General features: G+C 36.1%; 1 protein-coding gene across 2 annotated transcripts in view; it reads right to left on the bottom strand.

Moving 5' to 3' along the window:
• LOC5579337 (gamma-glutamyltranspeptidase 1) overlaps positions 1–16,912 on the bottom strand; it is a 171,012-nt gene that overhangs the window by 124,484 nt on the left and 29,616 nt on the right. Inside the window, exon 1 of one of the 2 annotated variants that reach the window (XM_021848658.1) lies at positions 5,310–5,784. The exons of the other annotated variant lie outside the window; for it this stretch is intronic. Coding sequence (XP_021704350.1) covers positions 5,310–5,314 — 5 coding nt within the window. The 5' untranslated portion in view covers positions 5,315–5,784. Of the gene's footprint in view, positions 1–5,309; positions 5,785–16,912 lie in introns of those variants that run through there. 2 annotated transcript variants of the gene reach the window in all.

Raw genomic sequence — 16,912 nt, 5'->3', positions numbered from 1 at the left:
AGAATTCTACCCGACTAATAAAAAAATCATGACTTTTTGCAAGAAAACTATGGAAATATGAAACAGAGGAGCCAACTCATCCATGATTTTTTGACAGCTGAGTCGCATGAAAAATCTCAGGCATGAGTTACCGTTTTGACTCATATTCCGAACACTTAAGGCCAACAGTGACTTCAAATGCATCTGATTGGTATAAATGGGCAGATATTTGTGTAAATATTAATTTCATCGCAAAGCCCAACTGTTAGCTGTTGGGTGCACCGATAATAATGTTGATTTAATAACTTTTAGTATTGTTTTTACGTTAAAGTATGGAACAACGTTTTGATTCAAATGTCGAACACTGTGTTCATTCTGTCTCATATTCCGGACACCTTGATTCAAATTCCGAACAGCACGAATAAATCGTATTCAAATGAATAATTTCGCAATAAATTTACTTGAGCTTGTTCTTCTGGTCTGAAACTACAGAATCATCACTACTCCTGCGGTATAAATTATATTGGAAACGTTAAAATTGAATTGCAATTGACCGCCATCTCCTTGTTATTTGGTGACATATTTTAGCGAAACATTTCAATCAAAACGCCATACAAAAACCGGAAGTGTTCGGAATATGAGTCTGTTTGGAATTTGAGACAAAACGGTATGTGAATTTAAGTTTTTCACAACACTGCATATTCCTAAAATAGATGATTTTTGTAAACTTGTGAAAAAATAAATCAATGCTATGGAAAAACAAAAAAATATCGTGATTTGAATATTTTTGTATAGGAAAAAAATGAAGTTGTCGGTAGAGGGGTTATTGAACGAACATTTTTAACCTATTGGATCACGAATTACAGCTATTGTCATACGAACCATTTTTCTTTAGTTTAACCTTTAACGAAGAACTTCAAGTTTTAGTCATGTTATTGGAGGCTTTTGGACAAGGTTCGTATTGACTGATTCCATTATACTCTACTTATGTTTGGAGCTCAATATATGGTTGTAGAACTAGGCAACCTTTTTTAGACAGGTAGGTTCCTTAAAGGAACACTCTGTACGTAGGTTTTTTCAAGGCAGCAGTGTACAATATTTTCACATCTGGCTTACCTGAGTTACCTCAGGGATGACAAAAATCTTTGTTTGCGGATGACACAGGCGTCTCCGTTAAAGGACGAAGCCTGCTTGTCATTTATAGCAGTTTGCAAAAATGTTTGGATATTTTTCCTTCATACTTACAACAATGTAAGATTTCTCCTAATGGTTGGAAAACTCAACTAATAATATTCCTACATATACCAAAAAATCATAATTTTAACTGAAGCTGAAAATGGCCTGCGGCTTGTAACTTTTGCTGTTGCTATAATATAATAATTTGCTATTGCAATAATATCCGCAAACATACCTGGCTACACTGAAATGGCTATGATTCCTTCCAAATAGATCACGTGCTGGTTGATGAGCGACATTTCTCAGATACCATGGATGTGAGAACCTTTCGAGGCTCTAATATCAACTCGGATCAATTGTAGCTAAAATTTGGGCGCGATTATCCAGCGTCACAAGTTTCAGAAATAACACAACGTTGCGCTTCAATATCCAACGCTTGTCGACTAATGGAGTAGTTGCATTGTACCGTCAGCAGCGAAACGAGCAGTTAGCATGAATCAACCTTTCTGGAGATATCAATAACCTGTGGGACCTTATCCCCGAAGCTGTGACCACAACGACGCGGGAAGTGATTGGCACTGGTTAACGATGAAGACGAAACGCCTGGTTCAATAAAGGGCGAACACGAAATTATTGCGACACATTCAACAGGGCATAACCTTTCTATCATTGGCTTAAAATCAACCAAATTTTGCACACTTTCTCATTGATGTGTATTGTTTACATGCTGTCAAACTCGAAGTCGTGTTTTTCGATTAAACGAAAATGGCGGTCGAGAGAAAAAATTTATTCCAAACACCTGGAATTGCCTGACCTGTCGCACCGTCCTTTATTTTTCGAAAATGCGAAATTTTATAAGTTCGTCATTGTGTAAAGTGCTCGTTTTGGTAAGAAAAAAATCAGGTAAAAATTTAAAGTCCATACGTGGACGCTAAGTGGTCCGGCAGTTGGGAAAAATGTTGAACATTCACCATTCAACCGTCTGCAGAGTGTTGAAGCGGTTCCAGGAGCGATTGACCACGGCCACGGCAAAGGAGCTGGAAGAAAACCGGAACTGGAGAACACGAGAGACGGAGGGAAAGGTGAAGCGGATGATGAAAGCAACGTCTCAAACCGTGATTTGGCTAAAAAGATCGGCATGTCGCAGAGCTACGTCCAGAATGCGTAGAAGAGAGCTGGGCTACATACATACAAGGTACAGAACTTCCCAAACCGCGATGAGCGGCAACAATCGACGGCTAAGACTCGGGCACGGAAGCTCTACGAGAAGATGCTGACAAAATATGGCTGCTGTGTGATGGACGAAACGTATATAAAAGCCGATTTTAAGCAAATCTCGGGGTTGGAGTTTTTCACCGGCAAGAGCAAGTTCGATGTGGACGACAAATTTAAGAAGAAGAAAATGTCGAAGTTCGCCTCCAAATATCTCCAATATCTGCTCTTGCGGACTGAGGAGTGAGCCTTTCGGCGGCGAGATCTACAAATATGAGTGGCTCGAGAAGTGCCTTTTGCCGTTCTTGCAGTAGCACGACGAAGCTCCACTATTTAGGCCAGATTTGGCGTCATGTCATTCTTCTAAAAGTGTCCTGGAGTGGTATGAGGCCAATTCTGTCCATTTTGTTCCAAAGGACATGAATCCGCCAAACTATCTGGAGCTGCGCCCGATGGAACAGTACTGGGCAATAATGAAGCGGGAACTTCGGAAGAGAAAGAAGACAGTCAAAGACGAGAAGTACATGTTCAGAAAATGAAAAAAAAAATCAACTGAGAAACTGGCACCGGCAGCGAAAATGCCTTCAATTTTACACTCAAGGCTCCATCGATTAGCTTTTCTTTTGATTTTTGAATTAAATATATGTATAAAACTACCCAAAAATTTTGGTTTGATTCTAAACATAATAAGAAAATTGGTATGACATTTTCGGTGTCGCAATAATTTCGTGTTCGCTTTTTAAAGAGTTTCAAAGACTGAAGAATGTCTTCAGAATACGTATGCTGTAAATCCGGCCACAAACTCAACAAGAGAGTGAAAAAGGGAAGCGAGAGCCGAAGAAAAACGAATCCACTACAGAAAGAAAAAATCAGCACGAAAGGGTGGTAGCTGAAGCTCAAAATAGCATTATCCGAAATGATATGCAGAAATTTTACGCAACGGCCAATGGCGCGCGGCACAATACCTTACCAGTGCCCGTTGCTAGGTGAAAGATGCACTTTCAGCAGTTGTTGAACGATGAAAATGGAAATGTAGCGAGAAATCAATCGACTATAGGAGAGGTTAAAAAGGCTGTCAGCGAGCTAAAGAACTGTAAGACTGCTGGGAAGAACGAGAACCCGGTCGACCTCCTCAAGCACAGAAGTGAGCAGCTTTACCAGTTGATCCACTGATTACTTTTGAAGGTATGGGAGGACGAAGAAAATCGGCGAATACCAAGTTGGTTTTCGAGAAGGCCGTTCGACAACGGGCCAGATGTTTATCATTCGCAAGAATGATCTAAGATAAATTTCGGGAGTATAACTTGCAGACTCGCCATCTGTTTATTGATTTCAAGGTGGCGTAAGATTTAGTGAAAAAAATAGCTGTGGCAGATAATGCCTGAGTCTGATTTTCCGGCGAAACTAATTAGGCTGATACGTGCTACGCTAGTTGGTTCACTGTCAAGTGTTCGGATTACACACGAGGTGTCAACCTCGTTTGTGACGTTAGACAGTTTGAAGCAAAGAGACGCATTTTCGAATTTACTGTTCAACATTGCACTCAAGGATGCTGTTACGAGATCTGGCGAGCAGAGAGACGGCTGTATTATCGCCCGGAGGCACATGCTCCTTGGCTTTGCGGACAATATCGACCTTATTGGAATCATCGCAGGTCTGTGGAGGAGGCCCTCGTGCATCTGAAGAGGAAGACAGCGCGGATAGGCCTGACCATTAATTATATCAAAGCAAAGTGCATGGCTGCAGGTGTAGAGGTAGGTTTGGTGGTATAGGTGCTGAGATGGCGTTTGATGTGGTTGTGTTTGAAGTTGTTGAAGATGTTGTCGGAAGAAAGAATTGCGAAAATAATATTTTTCAGTAGTAGAGTTCGTTGGCTTCGTGTAAGACCACGAATACGCTGGCTGTACGCAGTGGAAGTGGACCAGAAAACCCTAAACTTTCGGGGCAACTATCGGAGAACTATCGCCCAAGATCGACGAAGATGGAGCTCTACAATACACCCGGCAATGACTGTAGCTATCAAGGTACAAGGTAGGTACTGATAACCAAATATTGAAGTTCGGTAATTATTCGCTGATCGGTGAGAATTTTAGTTTTTTTTTCTTCCATTCAGGCCTATACGGGTTAACACTGCACTATGCTCCTCCAGCAAACTAGACTTATTATGGCAATTAGTTTATAGTTTTGAATTGCAAATATAACAGAACTGATACGGTGGCACGTTTGTGCTTATTCTTGCCACTTAGATTAGAATCAACTTCCATTAGATCAGAGGTCTTCAAAAATTACGGGAGTTATCACTCTGAATTTTTAAAATCTCATATTTTCAAAATTTATTTTACGAATTTAGAAATTGAAAACCCAAAAGATCAATATCGTTTACTAACATTAGAAACATTCTCAATTATAAAAGAGAAAAGAAAAAATGGTGAGATGAACGTCTCTAAGCGTTGGTATGATTTAAATATCGTAGGCATTAGAAATTAGAAAACAATTTTTTCATACGAAATGGGTATTTAGCATTTGACTGGACTAAGTTGGGATGGCAAACATCTGTATGGCACATTTTGTTTGTTTAAAACTATATTCGACACCGTGTATTATTTATTGGCCTTATATCTTATCTTACTTTTACATTTTTTTATATTACTAATAAAAATAGTCTGATTACCTTAATTTGTTTCATATTTAAATGTAGTAAAGATGTACTTGGAAACATAGCACTATATAAATATGTATATGGCAACAGTTAATAGTCTCTAAGTAAGCCTCAGTTGTACAATATCGAAACCCAGTGAACAGACTGTGCACAAAAAAAAACAATTCCGCGTATTTCCACAAACGGGTGTTAATCTGTACGATGAATGATTGTTAGTGCAGGTGGCGATAGAGATGCTTAGAACAAATGTTCAGGTGTTTGGGTCTGTTCCCAGAAAACTCACATCATTTTGTATGTAGATTGAGTGGCTGCTACCACCTTCGTCGTGGTCCAAAAGTCGCCTTGGCTGTGACCACTGGGTCTGTAGAATATTTTGTCTTCTGATAATATCTTTCGATGATTTTGTTCACAAAATAATACTTTTCTCGATCACAATAACTGTGGCCCCGTTTGACCCAAATTCACATTCACAGTGTGAATCACTTATTTTGGAAAACTTATTATGATTGTGTTAACACGAAACCACATCAAAAGATCACAATTCCCTTTTCTCGAAAAAAAAACAGAATAACCGTCTCACAAAGCTCGTTCTAAGTGTTTCCCTTCAATTGGTAGCACAATGGCACGAATCAGCACCTCGTTGTCCGGTGGTGCTCAATACAGGATAATTCCGTAGAAGAACCACATGTCAACGGATTAATGAACCAGCGAAGACTGAACCGACCGATCGGAACGACAACCAAATTTAAACTGTTGTTGCATTGGCACGAAGCGTGAAAGCTCCCATCGTCGCAGCGGCACACAGTGGCGCGCGTTTGAAAAAGTATGGAAAAATCCGTATTCTCCATTATTACTGTTTTAAGTCGTGAGGAATGTTTTGGAACATGTTTTAAGGTTGACGACCCTATAAATATGGCTTAGTCACCATATTTTGGTTTTCATAGAAAAACAATATAAAAAAATTGCGATTTTCATACATTTTGAGGCTCGGCTTAAAAAAAAACTAGCTTTCGGGCATACTTAGGTAAGAGGAATGTTTTCTAATCTATTATTTAGTCTTGAAAGCGCATTTGATCAAGATACTTCCGTGGGATCGGATTAATATGATTTATCTTGAATTATTAAAGATACCTACAATAATATCTGTTAATTTAACGAACTTTGAAGCAAAAATTAAGGTTTTTGGACATGTACAGCTATTGAGCATAAAACATGGTGAAAATTATTTTACTTTTTAAATTTCCGTATTTTCAATATACTTAAACGTGCAGCCAATCAGCAAGATCAAACTGAAGGTCGTGGGTTCGACTCCCTCCGTTCGACAATCTTTAAGTAATGCAATTTGTGCATTATATTTCCCAGGGCTTAAAGTATCTTCGTACCTGCCACACGATTTAAACATGCAAAAATGGTCATTTGGCATAGAAAGCTCTCAGTTAATATCTGTGGAATAAGAACACTAAGCTTGGAAGCAGGCTCTGCCAAAGTAGGGACGTAACGCTAGGAAGATGAAGAAAAAGATGTTCGATATTGTAGATAAATGATTGACTTTGGTTTTAAACTTAAAACTATGCTTGTAAATAAGATTTTTGCTAGCTTCATGAAAAGCTGAACCTCTATGCGTCAGGTACTGTACCTAAGTATAGCTAGCCATCCAATAGCATGTAAGGTGCTCTGCTCTGGGTGAACAGCTTTATTCAGTGCGCGATGTTGATAGTAGATGCTCCAGTGCCAATCGACGAATGCTATTACCGGAGAGCAGCGGTTCTCAAGGCGAATCATCCGTTATCCGAATTACCGTGAATGAGAACCCACTTGGCTAAGATGGGAAAATTTTACAAAAATCTTGATCATGTAAACTTTTTTGTAATGAAATAAGGTGGGGAAAATTTTCTACCTTAGTAGGATAATCAACATTTACAAGAAAATCATAGTGGTTGAAAAGAAACAAATATTACTAAGTGGATCAGTGTGCATCGTACCCTCATGCTGTGCGTAAGTACACAAATTATTTCTGCTCTTGGAAGCTTATAAAACTACCTAAAGCAATGAAACAGTACTTCTCTGTGCTGCAAAAATAGTACTTTTCAGCGCGGTCAGTACTTATGTCAATACTATTTTTTCTACTATTGATCCCTTTCGATACTTGTATGGCCCCGTGTCTTCGAATTTCCGTCGGATCCGTTAGCGAAAGCAGAGGTGATAATCCTTTTCGGACACCGTCTAGGGAAAAGTCACGTCTTCTTTCGTTTATTAACTAAACATGGCTGCAATCACGAACCAAAGGAATGGTAGGATTGCCATCCGTCCTGATTTAGCGGGATATGACCTGCTTCTGTGATTTTCAAAGGTGTCCTGATTTATTTTTCATATCTTAAGATTTCAAATTCAGATAACCTATTACAAATTCAGTGGAGACAATATTAATAGAAAACAGTTTAGTTCATGGTATACAAAACCACTTATCTTGCACTCTACATCATGGCTTATCATATGTTTTTGGAAAGATCCTTTATAAATGCTTCTCACAATCAGATGATTTTTGACAGATCCATCCCAAAATCTTTGGCTGATTTTTAGCGACTTCTGGCGCGTACCTTGGCGAATTCTCACGGGATCTCAATGAAAACAAAACTGATACTTTTTGATGAAAGTCCTTAAAAGACTTTCAGTAGATTCTTAGTCAAACGAAGATTCGAGGAATCTAAGCGGCATTTCCTTGAATCTTTGATAAATCTCCGAAAAGATACTCCTCGGACAGCAACCCTGCAAAGATGGTGTTCGCTTCGGATCCGGTTGATACAAGAAGGCGTGGAGCGCAGCGAGCTAGGTGGGCGGATCCAGTGCGTATCGATTTGGCGAGCGTGGGGCAGAACCGAGGATGGAGAGATGCGGCCACGAACCGAGTATTGTGGCGTGAAATTGTTGATTCAGTGTTATCTGTTCAGATGTTAACTAAATAAAGAAATGAGAGATGGCATTGCATTTAAAGAAAACATTATGCTTTAACTAAGTTAACAGAAAAATTTCATTCAATTGTTATTGACTAAACAATAGAAAAAAGCCTTATATTAAAACACTTATCTTTGAACTGTGATTTCTAAAAAAAAAAATTAACGTATATGGCGAGTGCAATCAATGCAAACTTGATTTTTGTACAACAAAGAAAAAACTTTTCAATCGTTGGTGTATTATTCGAGTCAGATGAAGAATAGGAGTATTATTTTGAATTAAACTTTGTTCTTTTTTTTCCTGACGTTACGTCCCTAATGGAACAAAACCAACTCCTCAGCTTAACTAGGTTCAAAAACAAATTATCAAATAGGATTTTTTAAGGCTCATTTGCTACCTGGATGATTGTTCTGCATATCTTCGAGTTGAAAAATAGCATTAATTCTTTCATTTATTTGGCCTAAAACCATTGATAGAAATGAACAATCAGTTGAACAGCTGAGATAAGATAAGAAATAAAGAATCTGATTTTTAGTTGATATATTTAACAAATGTTTTCAATTAGCATATTTTCCTGACAAATGGAAAAATGCTAAGGTTGTTCCAATTTTAAAACCAGACAAAAATCCTGCAGAAGCTTCTAGCTATCGTCCAATCAGTTTGCTTTCCTCCATCAGTAAACTTTTTGAAAAGGTTATTTTGAACAGAATGATGGCCCACATCAACGAAAATTCAATTTTTGCCAATGAACAGTTCGGATTCCGCCATGGACATTCGACCACTCATCAACTTTTACGTGTAACAAATTTGATCCGTTCCAACAAATCTGAAGGCTATTCTACTGGTCTTGCTCTTCTAGACATAGAAAAAGCATTCGACAGTGTTTGGCATGAAGGTTTGATTGTAAAATTAAAAAACTTTAATTTTCCAACATACATTGTTAGAATAATTCAAAGTTATCTGTCAAATCGTACACTTCAGGTTAATTATCAGAACTCCAGATCTGAAAGACTATCTGTAAGAGCTGGTGTTCCTCAAGGCAGCATTTTGGGACCAATATTATACAATATTTTCACATCTGACTTACCTGAGCTACCTCAGGGATGTCAAAAATCTTTGTTTGCGGATGACACAGGCCTCTCCGGAGGACGAAGCCTGCGTGTCATCTGTAGTCGATTGCAATAATGTTTGGATATTTTTTCTTCATACTTTCAAAAATGGAAGATTTCTCCTAATGCTTCCAAAACTCAACTAATAATATTCCCACATAAACCAAAAGCTCTTTATTTGAAACCTTCAAGTAGACATGTTGTCACGATGAGAGGGGTTGCAATAAATTGGTCAGATGAAGTTAAGTATCTAGGGCTCATGCTAGATAAGAATTTAACTTTCAAAAATCACATTGAGGGCATTCAAGCCAAATGTAATAAATATGTAAAATGTCTCTATCCCCTTATTAATAGAAAATCAAAACTTTGTCTTAAGAACAAGCTGTTGATATTCAAACAAATTTTCAGGCCAGCCATGTTGTATGCTGTACCAATATGGACTAGCTGTTGTAATACCAGGAAGAAAGCTCTGCAGAGAATTCAAAATAAAATTTTGAAAATGATTCTGAAGCTTCCTCCATGGTATAGTACCAATGAGTTACATAGAATATCCAATGTTGAAACATTGGAACAAATGTCAAATACAATCATTAATAATTTCAGGCAAAAATCGTTACAATCTTCTATTGCCACGATTAATGCGTTATATGTTTAGGTTAAGTTAGGTTAAGTATATTAAAAACGTTTTTTTTTTCTCTTATAAGCAGGAAGAATCTGATTCTTTTTTTTTTAACGGAGGCCGTAATTATAACAACATGATGAAATGGCTGAGATGGTAAAATATCATTCAACTGCTAAAAACTAAGATGGCATCGAAATCCAAGATGGCCGCCATATTTTCCAACCTCAAAAAGATTTACCTGCGTTTCGGCATTACGTCCACATTGGAACAAAGCCTGCTTCTCATCTTTCAATTTCGATATTTTTCACATGCATGTTGGGCGGTAGTAAAACGATACTTTATGGTTCAGAAAATCAAGGAATATTTTGCCTAATAATTTAAGATTCCCATTCTTGATTAATGCACTTTTGGCAATGTTTTACGTTAATACTACATAAAATAAACTATATTCAATGACAAAAATGCATATGGTAAAAATATGTTTTGCTTATATCAATCAACGTTTTTGGACGGTTGAATTTATTTATTCATTATTACTGAATTCAAAGATATGTCGAAAAACTATTCAGTTATTAAAAATCGCATAATAAAAGAAAATTCTTATTTTATAACCTGTATTTATAACTAATAAAGCTCAGTATCAGGCTCGGTTCCGGTAGGGACGTAACGTCAGGAAAATGAAAAATAATGAGAAGAACGTATATGTAACCTTGGTTTTATTGCTAGCCTCTAAATTCGACAAATTAAGGTGAAAAATTCATTCTACTACTTAAAATCAAGATGGCGTCAAAATCCAAGCTGGCCGCTAGATTTTATCATTCAAAATAATACTCGTATTCTTCACTCGACTCGAATCAAATATTAACGATTGAAAACTTGTTTGTTTGTTGTACAAAAAATCAAGTTTGCATTGATTGCACTCACCATATGCGTCAAAATCGTAGAACATGATTTACAAAATCGTTCATTTCATAGGGTAAATACCATTGCTCACCCAGTTTTTATAGCCTATCTTACGCAATTTTTCCTCAGCTTTCTGATGGTGATCTCAGAATTAAAAATTACCGGTGCGCTAATGGTGAAAAAACGATTTTTCTAACAAAATTGAAGATGGCGGCCAAATTCAAAATGGCCTCTAAATTTTTGTAACTTTAAATGAAAGGTATATCCTTTCACTATACGATGCCACTAAGTTTGCTCTGTGTTCCAAGGAAATATGAGACATATCACGTGAAGAAATACCCAATAATTATCAAAAAATGGCGTAGGAGGGATCCACCAATTTGAGAAAACCGAAGGGACCACTCTTGAGTTTTATCGAAAATTAGAGATCAGTGACATAAAATTGGAATTCTAACGATGGGTGCCGATGGCGGCCTAGTTTCAGCAAGAATTGCTCTTGAAATTTTTCTCTTCATATTTGCAAAAATGGGGGATTTCTCTTAATGTTTCCAAAACTCAACTCATAATATTCCCACATAAACTAAAAGCTCTTTATCTGAAATCTTCTAGTAGATATGTTGTCACGATGAGAGGTATTCCAATAAATTGGTCAGATGGAGTTCAATGTCTAGGGCTCAAGTTAGATAAAAATTTAACTTTCAAAAATCACATTGAGGGATTTCAAGCCAAATGTAACAAATATATCAAATGTATTTATCCACCTATCAACAGAAAATTACATTTTCAGGCCGGCCATGTTGTATGCTGTACTACTATGGATTAGCTGTTGTAATAACAGGTCATAAAATTTTGAAAATGATTCTGAAGCTTCTTCCCTTGTATAGCACCAAAGATTTACATAGAATATCCTATAAGGTACCGTGGGGTAAGTGGATACAGAAAAATCAATAGTTAGCTTCATTGTTATGTACAGCTAACGTGAATAATGTAACTCAAACTTTTTTCTGTGGATAACAAATAAGGGACTATTATACTTCAAATCGTCATTTATTCCGATTTTTCTGATTGTTATGTATAGAGTATGAGAGACTTAAAAATTTGCGCCAAATGATCCACTTGTCCCACCATGGTGGGGTAAGTGGATCACCATTAAAAAAATCTGTTCTCGAAACAAATGTAGTGTGATTATGTTTAATAAGAATCGTATAACCCTCGTTTTTGTTATTAGTGCTAGAAACGTTACATTTTAATACTTCAAAATTAAAAAGTATCTTTATTTAATAAAAATATAATAAAAAGTATGTATATGTATATGTATAGCTCATACTAATTTGAACAAAAAAAATACATTGTAAGTAGAAAAATTTGGAGTTAATTCATCCATTTATACGCATAAGTTATACAGAAGTATTGTAAGATAATTCCTAACGATATTTTCGAAAAATACTCTTGGTTTAAAAATATTAGTTACATTTACTTTTGAATAACAAACTGAAATCGTTCTATTTTATTTATGAATATATGTGTATCATCTGTCTAGAACAATTTATATGGTCAAATAAGGTACGATACTATGCTTTCGATTGGAAAATTAGTATATTTTGCTCTTTTACAACTCAACTTAGATAAACCACGAAAAGTTTCGTGTGAATTTTGAAATTATTATTCTTTTTATATTTTTTTATACCAGAAAGGTTAAAAAAAACTTTTAGGTGGATTAGTTCAAATTTTCTATGGTCAATTTGACAAATTCAAGCTGGGAATGGAACAAAATAAAGAAAAACAACATTTGCGGATATTAAAGCTTATTAAAATTCTCGTAAGCAGTCTGCCAATAAATGATAATTATTCTTGATCCACTTACCCCACCCCATTAAAAAGTAGGGGTAAGTGTACCATGTACAATATATTTGTATTTATTTATAAAAATGACATATTTTTCATTGTGATTCATTCAATTAGAACTGAAATGCTCACCATGTGTCGAAAAAAATAATAGAATTCGTTTTTAGACAGAGATACAATGGATTTTTGATTGATGGAAAACAATTTTCAAATTAATTACTTTTTGCAGCTAACAAGTTTGCTTGTGTTAGTGTACGTGAAGTACCAGTTTTGCAATAGTATTAGTGTGGGCGTAAAATCATAACCTAAAACGAAGCAATGGTGCGAAAACATTCAACATATTCAAGTATTTATGCTTTATATTGACAAATGATCCACTTACCCCACTGATACACTTCCCCCACTGTACCTTATTGAAATATTTGAACAAATGTCGAAAAAAAAGAATGATTTGCGAAAAAAATCGTTGCAATCTTCTATTTCCGTTATATATTTAATGCAAATGAATGCTTGAAATGATACTTATGAAGTAAATGAATAACAAAAGCTATTTGAAGCTTTTCAGCTTGACATTTGGTGAATTATATGAAAGCATTGCTAAAATAACATTAGCAAAGATTTGGGTAATGGTTTTGATGAGATCGAATTCATTTATCTCTAACCCTGTAAAATAAAGAAAACTGAGTTTGGGAGTCTCTGTTCTAGTGAGGGTACGTATTGGATTTGTAGCTACTGTGGTGAATGCACAAATTACTACCAACTAGTAAGGTGAGGATGCTGCAGTGCTCGAGGAGCTTAGTACAGTGCTGTTCAAGTTGGATGCCCCGATCAGGTGCATCGGTTGCAATTCGTTTTAGTCAGTGTAAGATCGCATGCGTCTCTACATCACCGGCCGGTCCGTAATCACCCTTGATAGCGCATATGAATCTTGTTTTGCGGCGTAGGTCAATATACAAGATTGTTTGAGATCCATCAAATTTCGTGGGCAGCGTGGAACGTAAGATAACATTCTTATCACTGCTGTGACATAAAGGCTTGCTGACAATAAGCAATTCAAGATCCTGGCCTTCATACCTGCCATGTTTGCTTGTCGAATAAGTCGGTTTTGGTTCGTGTAATTGTTTCTCGACTGTCACTCAGACGTCGAATGCATGAGCCGACTGACGATGATGGCGTCTCGACTTCTAATATTATTAAGTGGTAGGTGCCAACCCGCTTATCTTAAGCATTTTACAACACTACAAATAGGTAATCGGGCTTACCGCAGTTTACGAGTTTGGTTGTTTTGGAAATTTTGCACAGGTTGTCAAGGTTTGTTACACTTGAGTTTCCAGAAGGGGTATTACACACAAAGAGAACTATGGCAAGGAATTTTACGACTAGTTGGACACTCATCATTTAAGAACAAAGTACGGACATAGCTGTAGACATTACATGTTGGAATGGAATCTCACCACTTGAGATTGGAAAGGATGGTATTTTTCTTTATATACGCATGATCTTTTATGAGAATGTTGCCATCGGTGGTAATAGAAGATTTCAACGATTTTTGTCTAAAGTTTTTAATAATTTCACTAGACATATTTTCCAATATTTCAACATTAGATGCTCTATCTAACTCATTAGTACTATGCCAGGGAGAAAGCTTCAGAACCATTTTCCAAATTTTATTTTGAATCCTCTGCAGGGCTTTTTACCTGTTATAACAACAGCTAGTCCATATTGGTACATGTCTGGCCTGAAAATTGGTTTGAAGATAAAAATCTTGTTCTCAAGATAAGGTTTTGAGTTTCTATTAATAAGTTGATAGAGACATTTTTCATATTTCTTACATATGGCTTGAATGCCCTCAATGTGATTTTTATCTAGCATGAGCCTTAGATGTTTAACTGCAACTGACCAAGAGCTTTTGGTTTATATGGGATTATTATTAGTTGAGATTTTGAAGCATTGGGTGAAATCATCCATTTTTGCAAGTGTAAAGAAAAAATATCCAAGCTTTTTTGCTATTAAGGTTTTTTTTTTGAATTTTACAATCAAGCCTTTATGCCAAACACTGTCGAATGCTTTTTATATGCCTAGAAGAGCAAGACCAATAGAACAGCCTTCATATTAGTTGGAACGAATCAAACTTGTTACACGTAAAAGTTGATGAATGGTCGAATTTCCATGTCGGAATTCGAACTGTTCATTGGCAAGAATTAAAATTTCGTTGATGTGAACCATCATTCTGTTCAAAATAACCTTTTCAAAAAGTTTAGTGATGGAGAAAAGCTGATTGAAGGATAGCTTGAAGCTTCTGCAGGATTTTTGTCTGATTTTTAAATTGGTACAATCTTAGCATATTTTCATTTGTCAGGAAAATATACCAATTGAAAAAACTAATAGATAGATATCTTTATTTAAGAGATTTGCAGCCCGAGGCTGGCTCATCTCTTTGAAAAAAATAATGTTAAATATATGAACGAAGAATGATAAGCTACCTTTGGGAAGTTTCTTGATAAAGATATACAAATTCCATCATCGCCAGGAGCTTTTATATTTTAGATTTTTTTTAATAATAGTTCTTACTTCTTTCAAATCAGTCTCCTAAGAATTTCCGAAAACGTTCTGTTGATCGAGAATATTTTCGAAGTCCTGAGTAACTTGATTTTCTATTGGACTAGTAAGTCCTAAATAAAAATGTACGTGCTTTCAAAATGCATAGCTAGTTTTTGAGTTTTCCGCAATTAGTTAGTAATATTTTTTTTAATTTTCTCTTTTAATGCCGGTATTGGCTTCTGAGTTTTTTTTTCAAAATTTTAGGTTGTTTCCAATAGGGCTGAGAGCTATTTGAGATTTTTTTCAAATTTTTTTGTTTCTTAATTGTGAAAATTGTTCTTTAATTTTTTTCTGCAGATCCTGCCATATAATTTTCATAGCAGGATCGTGAGTGCGTTGAAATTGCCTTCTTATCGCGTTTTTATGACGGATCCAGAGTTTAAGATCATCGTCTATAATCACGGATTCTAATTTCCACATTTTGGAATTGCAATGCTCCTGGCTACAACAATGGAATTTGTTAAAGTTTCAATATCAAATTTTGTTTGTAAAGAAATGTTAATATCAAGATTTTAGTTAAAATATAATTCATATATGTTCCAGTCGGCTCGAAAATTATTGAAAGTGGAGCTGATAGGATTGAGAATCGCTCCATGGGATAATTGAAATGTAACAGGGACATGATCAGAATCAAAATCAGAATGAGTGACCAGTTGGCGACTAAGGTGACTAGAGTCGGTTAAGACCAAATCAATCATAGAAGGGTTCCTAGAAGACGAAAAACATGTAGGGCTATCAGGGTATTGAATTGAGAAATAGCCTGAAGAGCATTCATCAAACAAAATTCTGCCGTTGGAATTACTTTGCGTATTATTAGGCATTTCATGGCGAAATTCTCTCTCTTTCGCTCTTCAACAAAACTTGAACGCTAAACGTAATAGAAAGACCTCGATATCAGTCCCTCGAGACTGTCAGAGGTCTATTATTAACTATCAAATGAGAAGGGAGATTGTATGTTCAGGAAGAAAATGAAACATTGTTATGTAGCTCTTAAGTAAATATTGTACCAATTGAGAAATAATAATAATAAATAAATAATAAACAAAATAAAATACTAGCGATTGAAAAAAAAAAACAATGGTGCCACAGTACCTGTCAACTTTGACAGGTACTGGCACCGTTGTTTTCAGATCTCCCGAAAGAGGGAAAGAGAGCGATTGACATCACTGTGCAATGGGCAATTCCATGACCGATGTTTGGTATTAAAGCGACCAATTTTCGCTAGTCAGTTTGAAGCAAATTAACTTGCTGCACAGAGCATTGAAATGGCAAATAGGCAGCTACAAAAGTATATTTACCAAGCTGTGTTCCAACAGAAACACCTAAAGTTTCAGAAACTTGAGTTTCAAATCACGAAAAAAGTTGATGTTTTATACGCCAATGAATGATGATTGCAACTCCCCCACATGCCCCATCAAGTCAATCATTACGATAAACAAAAATGTTTGGATCTCTTTTGTGTTTGGATCTCTTTTGTGTTCCAGGTTTCCAGGTTTAAAAAAATGTTCAGTAATAACTGATATGTGTATGTTATTAACTGTTAGAAAATGAAACAGCTCGTCCTCTTTACCATCTAAAGAACGAGCATCCAAATTTAAAGTATTAAAAAAATTGGATCCATTAGACAAACGTAATGCGATAACAATTTTATTAGCAATTAACGTGACAGCTCTGGTATCGAAATATTCCATGCTTCCGGCGCTACGTGGCAAAATATGTAATCTCCTGAACAACTTTGCCGAAGACACCTACCTGCTAATTGAAGGGAGTACACAACTGTATTCACAAAAGTTGCTGATCACAAAAAAAGATTACTAAGACCACCTAAAATAGATCACTCAATACGGTGTATGG

This window comes from Aedes aegypti, chromosome 1 (assembly GCF_002204515.2).
Source record: "Aedes aegypti strain LVP_AGWG chromosome 1, AaegL5.0 Primary Assembly, whole genome shotgun sequence".
Taxonomy (NCBI): domain Eukaryota; kingdom Metazoa; phylum Arthropoda; class Insecta; order Diptera; family Culicidae; genus Aedes; species Aedes aegypti.
This window is presented reverse-complemented; position numbering and strand designations above follow the sequence as displayed.